At 40.3% G+C, this 20,417-nt stretch overlaps 1 protein-coding gene across 37 annotated transcripts in view; it reads left to right on the top strand.

Moving 5' to 3' along the window:
* The first annotated feature begins 5,363 nt into the window (after window positions 1–5,363).
* camk2b1 (calcium/calmodulin-dependent protein kinase (CaM kinase) II beta 1) overlaps window positions 5,364–20,417 on the top strand; it is an 82,656-nt gene continuing 67,602 nt past the window's right edge. For 13 of the 37 annotated variants that reach the window (XM_032579648.1, XM_032579646.1, XM_032579657.1 and 10 more), the window contains exons 1-2: window positions 5,366–5,704; window positions 11,412–11,506. In XM_032579648.1, coding sequence (XP_032435539.1) covers window positions 5,643–5,704; window positions 11,412–11,506 — 157 coding nt within the window. In that variant the 5' untranslated portion in view covers window positions 5,366–5,642. Of the gene's footprint in view, window positions 5,705–11,411; window positions 11,507–20,417 lie in introns of all 37 variants that reach the window. The other 24 variants (XM_032579639.1, XM_032579635.1, XM_032579632.1 and 21 more) reach the window with 3 other exon arrangements.

Here is a 20,417-nt window from a genome sequence, read left to right as displayed (position 1 = left end):
CGGAACACCTCACCAGGGAGGCGTCCAGGAGGCATCCTGACCAGATGCCCGAGCCACCTCAACTGGCTCCTCTCGATGTGAAGGAGCAGCGGCTCTACTCTGAGTCCCTCCCGGATGACTGAGCTTCTCACCCTATCTCTAAGGGAGAGCCCAGCCACCCTACGGAGGAAACCCATTTCGGCCGCTTGTATCCGCGATCTCGTTCTTTCGGTCATGACCCAAAGCTCATGACCATAGATGAGGGTGGGAACGTAGATCGACCGGTAAATCGAGAGCTTCGCTTTTTGGCTCAGCTCTTTCTTCACCACGACGGACCGGTACAACGCCCGCTTAACGGCAGACGCTGCACCAATCCGCCTGTCGACCTCCCGCTCCCTTCTTCCCCCATTCGTGAACAAGATCCCGAGATACTTAAACTCCTCCACTTGGGGCAGGACACCCCCCCTGACCTGAAGAAGGCACTCTACCCTTTTCCGGCTCAAGACCATGGCCTCGGATTTGGAGGCACTGATCCCCATCCCGGCCGCTTCACACTCGGCTGCGAACCGCTCCAGCGAGAGCTGCAGATCACGATCTGATGAAGCCAAAAGGACCACATCGTCTGCAAAAAGCAGAGACGAGATCCTAAGGGCACCAAATCGGATCCCCTCAACACCTTGGCTGCGCCTAGAAATTCTGTCCATGAAAGTGATAAACAGAATTGGTGACAAAGGGCAGCCCTGGCGGAGTCCAACTCTCACCGGAAACGAGCCCGACTTACTGCCGGCAATGCGGACCAGACTCTGACACCGGTCATACAGGGACCTGACAGCCCGTATCAAAGGGCCCGGTACCCCATACTCCCGGAGAACCCCCCACAGGGCTCCCCGAGGGACACGGTCGAACGCCTTCTCCAAGTCCACAAAACACATGTAGACTGGTTGGGCGAACTCCCATGCACCCTCCAGGACCCTGTCGAGGGTGTAGAGCTGGTCCAGTGTTCCACGACCAGGACGAAAACCACACTGCTCTTCCTGAATCCGAGGTTCGACTATCCGACGGACCCTCCTCTCCAGTACCCCCGAATAGACCTTGCCAGGGAGGCTTAAGAGTGTGACCCCTCTATAATTGGAGCACACCCTCCGGTCCCCCTTTTTGAACAGGGGGACCACCACCCCAGTCTGCCAATCCAGGGGAACTGCCCCCGATGTCCATGCGATATTGCAGAGTCGCGTCAACCAACACAACCCTACAACATCCAGAGCCTTAAGGAACTCCGGGCGGATCTCATCCACCCCCGGGGCCTTGCCACCGAGGAGCTTTTTAACCACCTCGGCGACCTCGTCCCCAGAGATTGGAGAGCCCAACCCAGAGTCCCCAGGCTCCGCTTCCTCAGTGGAAGGCATGTTGGTGGGATTGAGGAGGTCTTCGAAGTACTCTGCCCACCGGCCCACAACGTCCCGAGTAGAGGTCAGCAGCACACCATCCCCACTATAAACAGTGTTGGTGCTGCACCGCTTCCCCCCCCTGAGACGCCGGATGGTGGACCAGAATCGCCTCGAAGCCGTACGGAAGTCTTTCTCCATGGCCTCTCCAAACTCCTCCCACGCCCGAGTTTTTGCCTCAGCAACCGCCCGAGCCGCATGCCGCTTCGCCCGCCGGTACCCATCAGCTGCTTCCGGAGTCCCACAGGCCAAAAAGGCCCGATAGGACTCCTTCTTCAGCCTGACGGCATCCCTCACCGAAGGTGTCCACCAACGGGTTCAAGGGTTGCCGCCGCGACAGGCACCGACAACCTTGCGGCCACAGCTCCGATCGGCCGCCTCGACAATGGAGGCACGGAACACGGTCCACTCAGACTCCATGTCCCCCACCTCCCCCGGGACGTGTTCGAAGTTTTGCCGGAGATGGGAGTTAAAGCTCCGTCTCACAGGGGATTCCGCCAGACGTTCCCAGCAGACCCTCACAACACGTTTGGGCCTGCCAGGTCTGACCGGCTTTCGCCCCCACCACCGGAGCCAACTCACCACCAGGTAGTGGTCAGTGGACAGCTCCGCACCTCTTTTCACCCGAGTGTCCAAGACATTCGGCCGCAGATCCGATGAAACGATGACAAAGTCGATCATCGAACTGCGGCCTAGGGTGTCCTGGTGCCAAGTGCACATATGGACACCCTTATGCTTGAACATGGTGTTCGTTATGGACAATCCATGGCGAGCACAGAAGTCCAGCAACAGAACGCCGCTCGAGTTCAGGTCGGGCAGGCCGTTCCTCCCAACCACGCCCCTCCAGGTCTCACTGTCGCCGCCCACGTGAGCGTTGAAGTCCCCCAGCAGAACAAGGGAGTCCCCAGGAGGAGCACTCTCCAGTACCCCCTCTAAGGACTCCAAAAAGGGTGGGTAATCTGAACTGTCGTTCGGCCCGTAAGCACAAACGACAGTCAGAACCCGTCCCCCCACCCGTAGGCGGAGGGATGCTACCCTCTCGTTCACCGGGGTAAACCCCAACGTACAGGCGCCGAGATGGGGAGCAACAAGTATGCCCACTCCTGCCCGACGTCTCTCACCCTGGGCAACTCCAGAGTGGAAGTATGTCCAGCCCCTCTCAAGGAGACTGGTTCCAGAACCAGAGCCATGCGTCGAGGTGAGACCGACTATTTCTAGCCGGAACCTCTCGACCTCACGCACTAGCTCCGGCTCCTTCCCCACCAGAGAGGTGACATTCCACGTCCCAAGAGCCAGTTTCTGCAACCGAGGATCGGACCGCCAGGGTCCCCTCCCTTGGCCGCCACCCATCACACAGTGCACCCGACCCCTTTGGCCCCTCCCACGGGTGGTGGGCCCATGGGAGGGGGGGCCCATGTTTCCCCTTCGGGCTGAGCCCGGCCGGGCTCCATGGGTAAAAGCCCGGCCACCAGACGCTCGCCATCGTGCCCCCCCTCCAGGCCTGGCTCCAGAGTGGGGCCCCGGTGACCCGCGTCCGGGCGAGGGAACACCAAGTCCAAGGTTTTCTTTCGTCATTGGGGTCTTCGGGCTGCGCTTTGTCTGGTCCCTCACCTAGGACCTGTCTGCCTTGGGTGACCCTACCAGGGGCATGAAGCCCCAGACAGCATAGCTCCTAGGATCATTGGGACACTCAAACCCCTCCACCACGATAAGGTGGCAGCCCAAGGAGGAGTTGCATCTACACATACAGTGAATAGGAAGCACTGCATTTATGTATTCTGATTTTGTAAATGTAAACAATTTTGCATGTCTATCATGCAGTGACTGTAAAATAATTTTAAACAGAACTGAGAACTTTTAAACATTATGAGTCCTGTGCACTAAAATTTATAGGTAAAGCGTTTCAGCACTGACATCCTTTGCTGTGACGAATCAATTATAGTTATTTCGTTCATTCGTTAAGTAAACAGTTAAACATTAAACATGTCGTTTGTAAGGCAGCTTTTGAAGTCATAAACAAGCTCCCTCATATTTGCCCCTATTTGGAAATACGCACCATGCTGGAGGGAGGGAGGTGTGTTCGGTTACGTTGTGGCGCTGCGCCTGTGCGCGAAATGTCCACCAGAGGGCGACATAGAGCCACCGCCTTCCCGTGGAGAATCTGCAGCCAAATGAAGCGAGTCGCGTCAAGTCAGCCAGAGCGATCAGCGAGACACCGGAAAACGCCTTGACACAATAAATAAACCACATTTGTGCGTTAAAGCATTAAGGCTTATGTTAGTCTTACATAGAGGTGAGTAGAGTAGCATTACCTCAACATATTTTTATACAAGTAAAAGTAAAAAGTAGTATTCCAAGAAATTACTCAGGCAAGAGTAAAATATATATTTAGTTAAAAAGTTACTCAAGTACTGAGTAACTGGTCATATAAATTAATATTCAGGCAACAGAGACATTTTCAAATATTTTTTTAAATTAAAGTTTACATAATATTAATCCTTATATGTTAGAACTGGGAAATGTACTTCTAGGGACAATCTTATAAATATTAAGATTATCTAGCAGGCTCAATGAATAGAAAATAACAACAAAGCTGAATCTTTCAGGGTCTAGAAATTTGATTCTGATTCTGATTCCAATTTTTAGGATCATGATATCATTCAAATATTATTTTTAATTCAGAAACCTATTAAAATTGTCTGTTTAAGTTATGCTGACAAGAGGAATGACAGTGAAAACAAATAAAACATTTATTTAAAACAGTTACATATTGTATTAAATTCCATCTGTTTATATTTAAACAAAAATAACTTTGTGCATAAAAATCTGTAGCTTAAACTTCCAGTGTTTGGTCAGCTTAGCTCACTGGCTTTTTCTTAAATAATAATAATAATAATAAATCAAATAATTATTCAAAATATAACTTTACAAAAAAGTTAAGCAGATTATAATCGAATTTTGAGCATTTTTAGTCAATTGAAAATTCCCAGGACTTGGAATTGTGAAGGACTTTTTTCTGCACCGTAAAAGGTGTATGGGTGTCTGTGTCTCACACATTTTTGATTAAAATATGTTGTCTTTTTCTTCACTGAAGTTACTTATTTGGATAAAGTATTCAGAAATCTTACTCAAGTAGCAAACGTTCATAATAAGGTCAAGTAAAATTACTCCGAGGCACTATTTCTTTTCCCAAAACGTTACTCAAGTTAATGTAACTACTTATGGAGATTCCCTATGTGCGAGATCAAGAAATTCCTTTTAATACCTTGAGAAAATAACAACCTTTAAGCATATATTAAAAGTTATTTTCATTAAGCCCATGTTTCTATATTAGAAATGTTTTTCTTCTCATAAATAAATGCTGCATTTGTAAGACAAAGACATCATAATGCACAAATAAAAGCTTATTTGTGTATTAATATTTAATAAAAACATCAGTCTCTGCTTCATCAATTTCTATATAGTGTCTCACTTTGTGTATTGAATTATTGAAATAAATGAAGTTGACTTGTAAATATTAAAATTTACTGAATGGAATGGAATTGCATGCATTAATGTACCCCATCCTAGATGAGATAATGATAGAGACTTGCTCCAGTTTCTCTTTTTTTTTTTACAGCTAAAATTATTATTTTGAATGTGCTAAAACTATAAATAAAACAACAAAATAAATGTTGCATTTGCCTATCTTTCTCTTAAATCAATTTCCCTAAATCCTTTATTCATTTAAAACCGTCAGAATAATCAGCTAACGTTTTATTTAAATTTTAAGAATACATCTGAGACCAGTCAGCACATTTTTAGTCTTTATTACACGAACAAACTCTAAATGTTTTAAAATTTGACCTCGTGTGGAAATTATATTTTATTTTGGAAATCCAAAGCGGAAGTGGCTGTACTTAGTTCGCCCAGCTTGCCTAGCGGCTCCGTTGAGCGCGGTAGCTGTCAGATAGCGGAGTCAGTCTGACAGAGAAACACCCACACCGCCCGCTTCGTCTTTCTACAACCACTCCGTCTCTCTGCGCCTCTTTATAGGCTTTTTCCACCGCTCCAACGGCCGGCTAGCTGCTGGGCGGACCCGCGTTGGTATTTTTTTTTAAACATTTTTTTTACACCGTTTTTCGCACGAACTGAGGGTAAATTCTTTCGGAGTTGATTCAGGAGAAAGAAGCGAAAGAAACCGAGAGAGAGCGAGAGAAAGACAGACAGGGGAGAGCCATGGCCACGACAACCTGTACGCGATTCACGGACGAGTATCAGCTGTACGAGGAGCTGGGGAAGTGAGTATCTGTGGTGTCAGGGTGTCTGAGTCGGTGGCAGGGCTGTTTGCTGTGCAGGGAGGCTCGGACAGGCGACAGCAGCAAGGCTGCAGAGTTGAAGCGGGCCAGCGGCTTTGTGTGTGTGCGTGTATGTGCGTGTATGTGCGTGTGCGCCCCTTTTCGGTACGTCAGCTTTCAAACTACTCTGCTCCCTGCCACGCTTTTGAGTGTGATTTTGTATTGTTACTACAAATGAAATTCAATAAGTTTTGGCATACTTATATAGCACGCAGGTTTTCTATTTATGGGTTTATTTCACAAGGACATAAAAATAAAAGCAGGGAAATTGTTGTGGTGAATGCATTTCCACATGTGATGAGGCAAAAACTGCGGTTTGCAGAAAATATGTTTTTCTAAGTTTGTGTGCCCTTCGCGCAGAGCGGGGATTTGTTGATATGCAGGGGAAAAAAGATCTGCTGCAGCTGCAAGCATGGCGGTTTTTATGGCTTCTGTAATTATAGGGAATTTCTGTATAAATAATAAACCAATAAGATAAGATGCGTTGGGAAGGTTTGAAGTTATTCTATTATTTCTGCAGCTTTCATAGACCTTTGCTTGAGGGACAAATTTAAAAAAAAAAGATTTTTGTTGCACTTAACAAAAGCAAGGCATCATGTATCACCAAATGTGAAGACTTGAAACACAAAATTTTCTACTGCTTTATCTGCCATCTAATTGGTTATTGTATGTTAATTTCCCTACAACAGCGCTGTTGTATCTTATTACCCCTTTTTCTAAAAGACTGCAGTAATGACAGATTGCAATCTGCACTTAAGTCGGAAGCAAAATCTAAAGCATGAAATACTACAAACAAAACGTCAAAGTATTGCTAATTTCTCTAAAATTGAGCTTGAGTCAAGCAAATAGTTTCAGAAAAGTTACAACATGCTCATATTTATCAACCTTTTCTACTTTCTGCAATTCCATATTTTGCCTTATTTGAGATTTAAGATGCTTAGTATTTTATGTCTGTGTAGAATTGCATTACATTTTTAGTTTTTTTTTATTCCTGATTTCTGTTGTTGTTATGGTGACAATATTGAGACTTTACCATTGTTTCAGCGTTTATCTCCACTTTGATCCTTCAGGCAGTCTTCGACTTTCATCAGTCCATTTTTATATTGCTGCGTCTCTCTTCTTCACTTGTTGCACTTTGAACAAATAAATTCTAGGTCCAGTGAAATATCAACAACAAATCTACAGTTTACCTTTTTACTGCAGTCCTACTGGAGCGCATGTGAGCTTAGCCTCTGCTTTATTATTTGCACTTCCTGCAAATAAATGGTTTAGTATTAGTAATCCACACATGAAATCCACCCTGACTTTAAAACTTTATGTTCAAAGATTTAATTCTTGAATAGTTGAACTGTTTTCCCATGAAGTCTCAGGATAATGTGAGAGCTTTTGTTTTAAAGTGCCAGCTGGTTCTTCTCCTGCAAAATCAGGGAAAATTTAAAATGTGCCACCAGAAAGTATTCATGCCCTTTCAGTATTTTGTAGAAGCAGTTTGAGTATTCAAAAATCTATACAAAATAAAAACATTTTGGACAATAGGGGAAAAATTCTCCAGCAGAATTTTTCCCCTTAACCTTGAAGCATATGGCTGAGGATGGATATATGCTGCAGTTTGTCCATGGAGAGCTTTAAATTCAGCAGTAAAATGTTAGATTCTGCATAAACTGTAGCCATTAAAGGCAGGGCTGACTCACACCAATACTCAGAGAGTTTCAATGATCAAACTGGAATCTTAGAAAAGTGTGGCTCAGCCTTTCAAAATCCCACCGAGTTAAAACGAAAGCTTTACCTTCAATAAAAGCTTCAGCTTGTAAAAGGGTTTTTGCAATAGTAAATAGTTTGTCCAAGTGAAAATGAGAACCAAGCGTCACCCTCTAGCCGTTAATGTGGCCAAGAGGCTGAAGCCTACCCAGATTTATACGGCAAGATGCAATTAGCACTGAAAAATGTGCTTCTGGAGTAATTCGATCTCTCAATCATCTGCATGAAGAGATTTCCTAAAGATTGATTCTTAAGGGAGCATGTTAATGGAGAATAAAACAGAACCTTGGGGAACCACAAGAGATGGGCGCTGAGGGAGAAACAGGGTGACAGAAACTTGCTGCTAGTAAGGTAAACCTTAAAATATTGGGATATTAGGCTATATCAAAGGCAGCTTTACAGTCCGAAACAAGAATAATTGTTGATATTTTCAGAATCAGTGACTACAAAAGACGTTTATATAAAATAATCTGGTTATATCTAAAAATAGTTCAGGAGAAAAACACAAAAAAGTATTTTCTCTCTGGATACATGTTGATGTAAGTTTTGAATCATTTTCAACATCATAATTAGATGGCAGGTGAATTAGTAACACTTGTAGGTTTTAATTTTTTTATGCCAGTAAGAATCTAAGGTAGTTTTTGTTATTGCAAATGTTTCAGACTCACTTCAGGCGTCTGGTATGCCCCACAGAAATAATATTTTAGTTATTTTTCTTGTCATTTGACAAACATAAATAGTTTTGTCCACCAGTGTGACTTCATGCACACAACCTGGGGATAATAACACTTTCTCTGCTGCAAAGCTTGCTCCTCTCCCAGGAGCAATAACTCTGGTTGCTGGGAATGTTTCTTATTCTTCAGGTTTGTTTCTTGAATAAAAAGAAAAAAGTATATAACCTATTAGTCGGGCTTTGATCTTGTGTGAGTGACACTAATCCTGCTCTACAAGTCGTCTTTTACAAATGATTATAATTACTCATCCTGTCACATCCATCTCAGAGGAAGGAGATCAGGTGCAAGTGGCTTGGCCTTGAGATAATAATGCTATCCATGACTCTGTAATACTAATCCTAAGCATCTGAGGAGAGATAATTATTGTGCTCTCACCTTTGGCTGCTGTTTCTTCCTTTGTGGGACTTGTGACATTTAAGCTTTGTGACTTTGTGCGCCTATTACAGATAATATCAGCCTTGGCGGTCGACGAGCATCTCCTCTTTAACACAAATTGGCATAAACAAACTCTTAAAACAGTTGTTAGAAAGCATGTTCTTTGCTCTTCTCTGTGCCGTGGCATTCATAAGTTTTTACAGTGAATTCTGCAGCTAATATAACGAGTTTTCACTTTAAAACAACACTGGTTATCATTTAGATTTTGTCAAACGACTTTTATTGTGAAACATTTGTGCGCTGCTCTGCTGGTGGTTTTTCTTCTATAAAAAGTAGATTTTTATCTCTGTCATATTTGAAGGTTATGTGCAGATTTACATGTTGTGCACTTTGCAATTAGAGATTCTCCGACCAAGATTTTCCATTCTGAGGATGATAACACGTAGATATGCAGCAGGTTCTTGTTTTATATTTCAAGAAAAAAGAAGAAATTACTAATTATCCAAATTTGTGTACCTGTTTTGCTGATTTCTGATTTTCACTATTTGATTTTATTCACCATCATGCACTTTGTTGCCTTTTTTTAACGTGCTATCTATAAAATTGACATAGACTAGGGTGGCAATAACACACCCTATGCACAAAAAATTACACTATGCACAAGTAAGTCATATTTTTAAGGATTATTTTTAATAATCACTACCTACCTTAGTTTCAGTTGATCCAAAATGTTAATAAACCTCAAACAGGAATGTTTAAAAAAATAAAAGTGACATTTTGGGATTTTTAGGAGAATATCTTAATGTGTGCAATTATTGAGCAACTATTATCCATCAAATTTTTATTTTTATCTTCATATGTTTAAGTGAGAGTGATAAACAAAAATCACTTTACAATAATCATTTCATGTGATACGTTTTTTGTTTTTACTGGCTAGCCAGACAGAGGAGAACTTGGATACATAAAAACCATCATCTTTCTGAAAGATGTTGACTTTTCCCAGTAACTCTGTTTGAAGGAAATGTCTTATAAAACATGGGAGTTGATTATGAGCCCATCTTCAACCCAAAAAAGTTTAACCAGGTCATCTTTAATAATACCAGTGCATACCAGTATGCCACTTTCACCGTGCTGGTGTCTGATCCACGCACGGAACCGTCCATCTGGTCCTTCAAGAATCCCTCACATTTCATCAGTCAATAAAACCTTTGGAAAATCTATCTTCAGGTATTTCTTGGCCCAGTCTGGCCAGTTCAGTTTATGTGTCTTGTTCAGTGATGGTCCGGTTTCAGCATTCCTTACCTTGGCCATGTCTCTGCACTCTGGACATCTTGTACTTCTAGGAACTCCAGGTGGGCTGCAGTTATGAATATGGCAGAACTGGAAGATAATGGCTTCCTGGTAGCGTCACGCTTGATTCTTCTCACACCCTTTTCAGTTAATTTATGTCTTTTTCACCAACCATTGATCTCTGAAGGCATATGTTTGTTCCTTAACATATAGATTTTGAGGTTACATCTCTTGAGTTTGTGTCCCCGGAGTCAAAATAAGACCTCATTCATTACCTTTTTTCTATATTGCGGAAATACTTATGATGCATATAACAGACAATAGAAAGCTGCTTGATCAGGATGGAAAATTACTTCAAAATATAAGTAATTGTATTACTGTTTATCTTTTAAAAAAATATTTTGTACTGATTACAATTAACTTTAATGTTGCTCTAAAACCTCAGAAACCAATGGTCTAGGTTGTTGTTTTGCGGTTTGAGCTATTTTTTTCTTTGTTAGTTTTCTGTAAGTGTTATCAGTAAAGATTATGTATGATTGAATGCAGTTATTATTTGCTGTCTTTGAGTGCAATTGCATTTCTTATGGTAGTTATGATGTAGCACATTTAATATTGTTTTGTAGTAATTATTCATGTTCTTTTCAATATTTTGTTTAACTGCACAGTTATTGAAGATCTGTTTAATTCAAAGCAGTTTGTGTTTGTAATAATAATTGATGCTATCTGACAGAAGACTTTCAGTCCTCTGCGTTGCCTCGTCTGAGTTTCAGTCCATCTGGTCCCAGAGCTTTCATCTTTGACCTTGTTGGTCTAGAAGCGAAACCCAGTGTCACAGTTCAACCTTTCACTGTCAACTCCCACTGGAAGCCAGACCGGCCAGATTGATCCGAGCCGGCCGAGGCTGAGAAGTTATTTAGAGACTTGAGAGTTTGCTGTGCAGCTTTTAGAGCAACACAATTCATATTCAACATTTTTAAATAATTCTATATGACTAAATTCATATTAAATTACATTTTCTGCAGACTAGGCTCTTTGAATACGTCAAATATTACGTTTGAGTTGTTTGCTCTTTTGTTTGCCCCTGTAGTTTCACTGTAGAAGTGTTTGTTTCTTTCGCTGCACGTCTCACCATCCACATGTGAGCACATTATCTAGAACATGCTGACTGGCTCTGAGGCTCCTCATGGGAGCTTATTAAGCAGATAAATCTGGACAGCTTGGTCTTTAAATGTAGCTTTCCACAGTTACATTTGAGGAATATTAAGCCTGCTTGTAGCTCCAGTAAATCATCAGTCGTATGTATTAACATGAGTAGTCTCAGCAAAAACTGGAGTCATTACGCCAGCTAAGGCTCTGAAGAAGTTGCATGTAAGCAAAAGTTTGATAAACAGAAGAGATTTCCTGATGGACATAAATATTATATGAGCTGTTGCTAAAAATCTGAAAATATCTTCCTTAAAGTAATAAGAATATATTTTGTTTGTTGTTTGCAGGGGAGCGTTTTCAGTGGTGCGCAGATGTGTGAAGCTGTCAACAGGGCAGGAATATGCCGCTAAAATAATCAACACCAAAAAGTTATCTGCAAGAGGTAAGAACTTATTTCAGTGTCTAGTTCGACATGTAATCCCTGGATATTGTTATGCAGTCAGAACACTATGCATCCTGTATTTGGGATTTTCCTGTTGGTAAATGTAGAGGCTGCATGAAGTCCACAGCTCTCGTGTAGCTCTGAAAGCTCTGCAGTCACAGCCAGCAAAGAGAGAGAAAAGGACTCACAAATTAACGGCTCGAGAAGATTGTGGTAGAAACGTGGTGTGAAAAGAAAACCACTTACTTCGTCCCAAAAAGCTTCACAAAATGTAAAAACTTCCCATAATCTGTGGATAGTGCCCCAGATTTCTTTCTGTTCTCTGAAGTTTTTCTTTACTTTTGTTACTTTTGTAGGGATTTAGTCAGTTTAAACACCGTGGTAGTTAATCATTCAAATAGCAAAATGCCACTCAGGTCCACATGTCTGTAACCTGTGGATAATTACTGTGAGTAAACTTCACTTGATGCTGAATGCTGCCAGTTTCTATGGGACCAGGGCGCCTCTCTGTTTGAATACAAGAAACTTTAGCTCCTGAATACTGGATGTAATATGCTTAAATAAGTTGGGGAGTAAAAATGGATGCAAATTCAAAGTCTGAACAAAAAAACTTTACATTATGTTTTCTTCATTAAAGGCCCTCAATACATTCCAAGAGATCAAATAAAGTAATCAGTAAGAGTTGAATCATTTATGGACTGTAATCCTGCCTAAAGGTAAAAATTAGATTTCAGATTTTGGTGTTTTTTTCAGTCAGTTTGACATTGCCTCCATTTTGAAATGGTCTTTTACGAGCCATATAACAATATTTTTAGACACATTGTCGCTGAACTGTTTGGAATATTGACAGGAAAGATGTTGAGGAACCCTGGAAACTGGTTCCAAACGGGAAGGTTGTGTTTTCCTTTGATAAGGAACATGTAACTTTTTGAAAACAATGATTTTGTAGCCCCACTCCTAACAAAACCCTGAAGTTTTACTTCAGCTTGATACTCCACATCTACTTCTCTGTTGTATTTATGTGGTTGTATTACAATGCCAAATATAGGCTGTAGTTACATTTGGGTCGGTGTTGATATTTCTGGTCTGCATGGAGGCATTTCTAGAATTGATGACGTATTGATTCTAAAAATGTAGGATTCAAATAAATTTCCTGCTCTAGTCAACCGTATGTTTGAGTTTAAGCTGAAGTCTTACTAAAAACCTTACATATTTCTGATCCCCTTCAGTTAAAAGGATGTTCCGCTAAGGATTATTATAGTGTAGAAAAAGTTTCTTTGTCACTCTCAGGCCCTTTGCCGTTAAGTAATCATCTGGGTGTTTTCATACCTGATAGACCAGTTCGATAGAGGACCAAAATTGCAACATTTGTTACATTTTCAGCTGCTGCGGTTGGCTTTTATGTTGTGCTATGTCAAAGAATATCAACTAGTTGAAAAAGCTGTTCCCCTCTTTGCCTGTGGTGGCGCTGCAACAAGAACCACTAAAGGACATGACACAAAAACCTCTGAAGAAGACACTGAGCGTAACGTCTTTTTTCACAAAATGTAAACAAAAACGGAGTAGTGTCAGATTTTAGCGGTTTCGTTTTTGTCTTTGGCTAAAGACCACGAGCCATTTCTCCCTCTAGCGTTAGACTTGTGGTTTTTTTTTGGTTGTGTTTACCCAGAATGCCCTGCGCTGCTGTCCACTTCCTGTCTTTTAGAGTTGTCTCCGGTCTGTTTAGTGTTCACATATGCATTTGTACCGCACCAGAGTTCACTTCAACCAAACTAAGACCGAGTTTTTTAGGCGGACCAGAGTTCGCTTTTTAAAATTTTGCATTCACACCTCCCCAAAAGAACCAAACTTTCTAGACAAATGAACTAGAGTTCGAATAAATAAATAAACTGGTGTGAGCACCCTATCTCTTAGAAAGAGAGCATTAATCTGTAATTAATATCTAAATCCATGAAAAACATAATTCTCCACATAATTTTTTTTTACTGTATATCAGTAGGATATTGCTCACATTAAACAGGCATAAAGTCCTACTTGTAAAGGACGCTGTGCTCAGGCAGTAAAGCCCGGTTTAGGCAGCACTGTGACGTAAACCCGTCCTGCTCCACTGCAGTCACTGTTGTTCCTCACACCAACACTCGCCCGGTGTAAATCTCCTGCTGCCTCTGCAGCCCGCAACCGGAGACCCAGAGCCACGGCTGTGTCAGGTGGCACCCCACTGACAATACACCCCTACACACACACGCACACACACGCACCCACGCCTGCACACCCCCACACAAATGTCTTGTGCATGTGTGTAAATGTAGAGTGTGGTCTAAGAGGCATTTTAACAGGGGTAGAATGTCTGCTCATATCTGTTTGTGTCTGTCAGTTAACCTTTTACTGTGGGTATTAATTTCCTCTGGAAACAATTGCTCAGATGTCATTAAATCCACGCAGACAGATTTATGAAAGTACTCTCTGATAGCAATGACAATTCACCACAGAGGTGAGGCTGTCAGGGATAATTGTTAAAAATTCAAAAGATCAGACTACTTACACCATAAAGTAATACATTTCTCACCTTTAGCATGCTAACGCTAATAAGCTTTGTAATGTTAATGCTTAAAGCAAATTAATGCAGATTCCGAAGCAAAGTCTGTGTGGTATTTAAAGCCCCAGAAAACAGAAGAAACTTAAGATAATTTGTGAATATTAATGGAATCAAAGATGTCTTTTTTGTTATAAGCTCTTAGAACAGTGATGTCCAAACGTTTTGACATGGAGGCCAAAATGCCAAGTTGAAAGTACTCCGGTTGCCACAGATTGCAAAACCTTTTTAGTTTTTCTGTTTTTACCTGCTCAACAATTTTATTAATGAAGTAAATGTTATTTAACGAGGAAAGGCATCAGATTTCTGTAGATAAAGCATCTGTAATTCACTGTATGTAGGTTTACAACATAAAAAGGGTCTTGCAGATTTGCTAGATTAAACAAAAACAGCAAACCATATCCTACATTTTACAGGTTGACAATCTCTTTCTAGATTTTTAAAAAATATCTTTTCAGCAACAAGAACAAGATATGGAATATTCTTGCTTTATTTTTCCAAGTTTATTAAATGGTTGTACCAGCTCTGCATTTTATAAAAAGTTACAAGATTGTCATTGTCCCCTATACTATTACTATTAAAATATATAAAATTCAAAGCAAAAATCTGGTTGAATGCTTTGTGTTGATGAAGCAGATGAAGCTGAAACTGCTATCTCAGTTTTGGGTAAAACAAATGTACAGACAGAGGTTTTCTTTTTTATCTTAAAAGCAAAAGTTATATATACAGTACAGACCAAAAGTTTGGACACACCTTTTAATTCAATGAGTTTCCTTTATTTTCATGACTATTGACATTGTAGATTCACACTGAAGGCATCAAAACTATGAATAACACATGTGAAAATATGGACTAAACAAAAAAGTGTAAAACAACTGAAAATACCCCTTATATTGTAGTTTCTTCAAAGTAGCAACCTTTTGCTGTGATTACTGCTTTGCACACACTCTGCATTTTCTTGATGAGCTTCAAGAGGTAGAAACCTGAAATGGTTTTCACTTCATAGGTGTGCCCTGTCAGGTTAATAAGTGGGATTTCTTGCCTTATAAATAGTCATGAAAATAAAGAAAACCCATTGAATTAGAAAGGTGTGTCCAAACTTTTGGTCTGTACTGTATATATATATTTTTTTCTTCAGTTTTGGCTTACATGCTGCTCTGAGTATGTTCTTCTTTCATCTTTTGAGTCTATATATTCCAGTTAACCATTACTAAGTTTAGCAATTATTTGAATAATTCATTCATCACAATTAATCCGATTAATTGTTTCAGCCCTAGATACAAGCCATATCAAATCAGTGCATCTCCACTAACACACACAGTGTGACATCAGCTTTTCTCCAGCAATAAATGACTGAGGATTGTATATACAGCTCTGGGAAAAAATAAGAGACCACTTAAAATGATCAGTTTCTCTAACTTTACTTTTTATAGGTATATGTTTGAGTAAAATGAACATTATTCTTTTATTCTACAAACTAGTGAAAATGAGAAATGGTGAAAATTACAAAAAAGATGCAGTGCTTTCAGAACTCAAATAGAAATCAATATTTGGTGGAATAACCATTAGAGTTTCAACGGGGTTCAGTGCAGTGGACTCTTAATTTTTTCCAGAGCTGTAGATGTCAGAAAGACTTGAACATAAAAACTCAGAGTTCTGTTAATTATAGTTTTTAGAGAAATTGGATTGGTCAGAGCTTTCCAAAGAAAACAAAAATCGGCTGTAAATCTCTGACCGGTGCATCTCCACTAACTGGAGGTATATGTTTCCTCCTCAGCTGTTTTATGAAAGGCTGCAGCTGCTTGCAGATTTCTGAGGTACGGCATAATCTTCCTGCTTTAAGATTTGATGATCCGAGCCGACTGAGCAGTGTGCGCGGCCTGCACTGTGCTCTTTACTAATGTATGAGCCATGTTCTCTGAAACAGCAGAGCAATGTTTGAGCTGCTGCATACGACTTCTACTCCAGCGCTAATAATAGCTCATCATGACCCATCTGACATGGGCTGCAGCAGCCAGGTTTTATGGCGATCTCGATGACTTATATGACTGATATATTTCTCAGAAAGCAGGTAAGGTCAGAGGGTTTAAAGCGCCAGCCGAGGCTGCTTAGGAGGAACGTTTGCTTGGGACGGGCAGATGGAGATGGGAGCTGCAGGGAGGCCGGGGGGTCATGGCAGAAAAGGCACCCCAGGCACTTGGCAGCTGAGGGCCATGCGCCTGTACGCCTACATGCCTTTTAGCACGGGACTCTCATCTGACTCTGCCTCTCTTTCACTCTGGCACACACATGCATGGTCATTCTGACAGTGAACTCTGTTTATTTACTGCAGTCACAGTGATTCACCCTCTTAAAAATCCTGATATCAAGCATCTGGGAATGGATGACTAAATGTTATTTGCGTGTTACCCAAACACCCCGCTTGACTTCAGCCCTGATTCTGTCCCGTATTGCAGACAGCAAGCGGTTAATGTCAATCCAGCTCATGTCAACAGGAAATATAGGGCAGGTCTGTTGGGTAAGGTTTCCAGCCAATCATAGCACTTGTTTATTGGCAGCGATCTGTGGACGAGGGATGCCAGAGGTTCCTGTATGGCCTCGTAGCATATCATGGTAGTGTGGAGGGGTGTGTGCGCGTATGTATGTATATATAAATAGATATATACTGTATGTGCACATGTGAGGTGTTTATTTTGTCTGAGACTTACTTGCTGCAGCAGCAGAGAGCTGACCCGATTTCTGTCCTGGTTCTTTTGTGTCAATGTCAGATAAGTCGTGCGGAGGTATTTAAGTGAAGGCCTATTACATTTAAGCCTATTATGAAGTCAAATCACTCTACTTATAATTACAAATGCCAGTAGAGCCTATTTTATTTATAATATAGCCACAAGTTCAGCAGATTAGTTTGATTACACCAAACATTTTAACCCTCCTTACTGGTTTTTCTTTTCTGACGGAAATGATTCCTAAAAGATGATGGTTCACCGCAAATGTCACTTCTTTTGAAGTTCCCCTCTTAGCTTTATTTGATGCTAACTTTAACAAGTTGCATAGAATATTTTGTTGCAAGTTGAAATTATCGTCTAACCTTGCTTTATGCTTGGTCTTCACGATGCAGTTCTCTAATAATTTCTAAACCTCCTTTTCTGAAGGCAGTTGTTTGAATAGTGAGTATTGGGGTAAAACAGGCTACATACTTTTTTCAGATATTTATTTCAAAACTGTTTTGAAAATTATACATTAGTTTACTTGTTATTCACAAATCTGCAGTACTTTGTGACTGTGACTTGTAATCCTGTTTCAATAAGCAATAGATCAATGAATCAATTGCAGAATAAATTAACATCAACTTGATTGTTTCCTTTCTGATGATTACTATTTTTGGAGGGCATTTTGTTTTCAGAGATTTCCTAATTCATTTTATTTATTGTTTTAGTTCTTGTGTTTTATTTTGCACATTTAAATTGTCTTACAGTTTAAATGTGGAGTGTTCTTTACAAAATGTAAGTTTATTGGTCAACTAGTATTATTATTATGTCTTTATCAAAAGATTAATTAAAAATGGTCTCGAAACGACAATATTATCGTTTATCACAATAATTACTGGAACAATTTATTGCCCAACAAAACTTATCGTGACCGTCAATGTGAAAAATTTTAAGGGGTGTGAATACTTTTTCCAAGAACCTGTTTTCCAGCGTCTACATTCCTGTAGTATTTTTAGGAAATGAGAAAAAAAGTGACATTTAAACTCCATATTTCCCAGCTGCAGTGAACCATGCTGATCTTGTAAGTCAAATATTCTTGAACAGTGGTTATATATGCTTCTCTTTGTGGATGTCTCTTCTCCTGAGATGCAAGCCCTCACTGGTGATGATTAACCCAAATGTATTCCTCTCTTCATCACTTCCTCCCTTCTTCTCCAGCACAACGTCTCCTGCAGACTCCACTTCATGCTATCCTTGGGTTATCTCACTCTGCGCTCGTGTTCCTGTTTGCCACATATCTCTTCCTGCTTGTTCCTTTTCGCCACTTCCTCTCTCATCCCCCTTCAGGACCGGTCCTCACCATCCTTCCTTTCTCCGTTACCTCTCTGCTAATTTCTTATTTACCCCACTGCTTCAGAGAACGACAGCGTTTGGCTGACCGACAGCTTTAAAGAGAGGGGTTAAATTAATATTTGAAGCAGAGTGTACTACCAGGGCTGCACTACTTTTCCACAGTTGACTGTACACTCCTTACAGTCAGAGCAACAGCAAAATGAAAGCTCGGACCTTGATTCAAACTTTTTATACAGTGAAACAGAAATATAATATATTTGTTTGCCTTATTTTTAGCTGCACTAGAAATGTTTTTTTTAATAAAAGAACTGTCTACTACATTTCTCATTTTTTTCATACCAAATCCAATTTATGATTTTAATCTCTTTTTTGTGTTTCTTTCTTGTCTCCCTTTCCTTTCTTAAAAAGAAATAAAATATATTTAATTAATGGATTTTTGTTTAATTCTGATTATTTCTGTAACCTTAACTCACATAATTCCATTTGCATTCCATAATAACTTTTTTTTCTAAATAAAATTTCTCTCTTGGCATTTCTCAACATAATTATTTTGTTTCACTGCGGTACCGAACAACCCACAGAGTGGTGTGCAGCCAGGTAGTTACGGAGCTCTGTTTTATTTACAACTAAAAGTTGTACTAATTTAATGGTCTAAAATCCTTTAAAAATGTAATACTTTATGGTGTTTTGATTCCAAAAGAAAATAGTTTTTTTTTACTCAATTTTCACTTCCACTCATGCCCAGGAAATGTAGATACTGCATGAAATATTTTACTTCTATAAATTACATCATAAAATTCAATATACTTCACTTCAAAAGTACTTATTTATCTCCAAGGAACTCACTTGGCAATTGGCAAACACTGCTAATCCACCTCATTTTCTTTTGCCACTCCTTTTTAAATCTCTGTTTGGCCATATGGGTAGAAAGCCAAACTATGATCTGTTTACTGAGTTTTAGAGCTCAACTCTGAACCTTTTCATTGTTTCCATCAACAGTAATCTCCCCAGTTTATTTTTTCATGAAGCTGATCTATCGATAAACTGAGAATTGTGGGGCGGGAAGTTCATCCTTCAGTCATGAATGTTGTTTTTTCTGATCCAGTCAGCTTCATTAACGACCTGAAACCCATTTTCATCCTGGTCTGAAATGAGTAGGTGTTCATTTTCAGGTTCTACCTCTTTGTTCGGCAATAATAAAGTAATGAAGGAGGGAAAGAACAGAAGAAGATGAAACACAATTTTCCCATACCATCAACTTTTTCCATTTATCTTACAATAACACAAAAATGTTTATAGAACTAAACCAGAGGTTTGTGTAGGACGTGTGACAGTTCATATCACTGCTAATGAAAGCAGTTTTGGTTTCTAAATTACATGTGCTAGGTTAATTTCCTCTCCAGTGTTTAGTGATGCCTTCCTGTAGAGCAGGGGTGTCCAAAATAGTCGTCAAAAGTACTAGCGAAAAAATTTTAAAATAAAAATTACGAAAAAATTTTCTGTTTTTTACCTACTTGATAGATATTTTCCTTTCGAACCTAAATAAAAGAAAGAACCACAGACAACGTATATGAATTTCATGTAGAGCTTTTGCAAAAGGAGAAGGCTCTGAGAACTCTTCTTCCAAAGAATCCACAGAGCATTCTGGGCTGCCCTCACAACGGCTCCTGTTTTTATTGTCAAAGAAGGACAGGCAAGGGGGCAGTCAGGAAAAACAACAGAGGTCGTAAAGCTTCTAACCCAAACATCTAACAACCCAGGTCCAGATGTGATATCTGATCAAAGGTCTGAGCCCGGTTCAAATCTCGGTCAATACTGTCAAGAAAACAAAATACGACTGCTCACAAGTGGTTACTAAATTAGGAGGTGTTCTTGCAAAAGGGTTTAAGGTCTGAGAAACTCAGTGTTATCTATTTCTCGTAAAGTTGAACAGACAGTAGTGACCTCCAGGTCATTTAAAGAAGAGAACACTTTAAACAGAAAATCACAAAGATCTATAGACTTAATGTGAACTAAAGTAAGAATAAAATGATAATACCAAAAAATCTCTAACACTACTCAACAATAAACCAAACATGAACTATTTTAATTAAATAAATCTGATTTTTTTTTGTAGGAACGGGATTAAAAATCCAAAACTTCAAATGGTGTTTCCTTGTCAAATGAAAGGCATCCAATTGTCTATTACTCAGAGCTCGACTGAGGACAAAATATTTAGTCTGTTCTCAGCAATAAATACAGGATCTGGATCAGTCTT

The sequence above is a fragment of the Xiphophorus hellerii genome, chromosome 12, assembly GCF_003331165.1.
Source record: "Xiphophorus hellerii strain 12219 chromosome 12, Xiphophorus_hellerii-4.1, whole genome shotgun sequence".
Taxonomy (NCBI): Eukaryota; Metazoa; Chordata; class Actinopteri; order Cyprinodontiformes; family Poeciliidae; genus Xiphophorus; species Xiphophorus hellerii.
The sequence above is the reverse complement of the archived record's forward strand: the minus strand, read 5'-3'. Positions and strand labels throughout refer to the sequence as shown.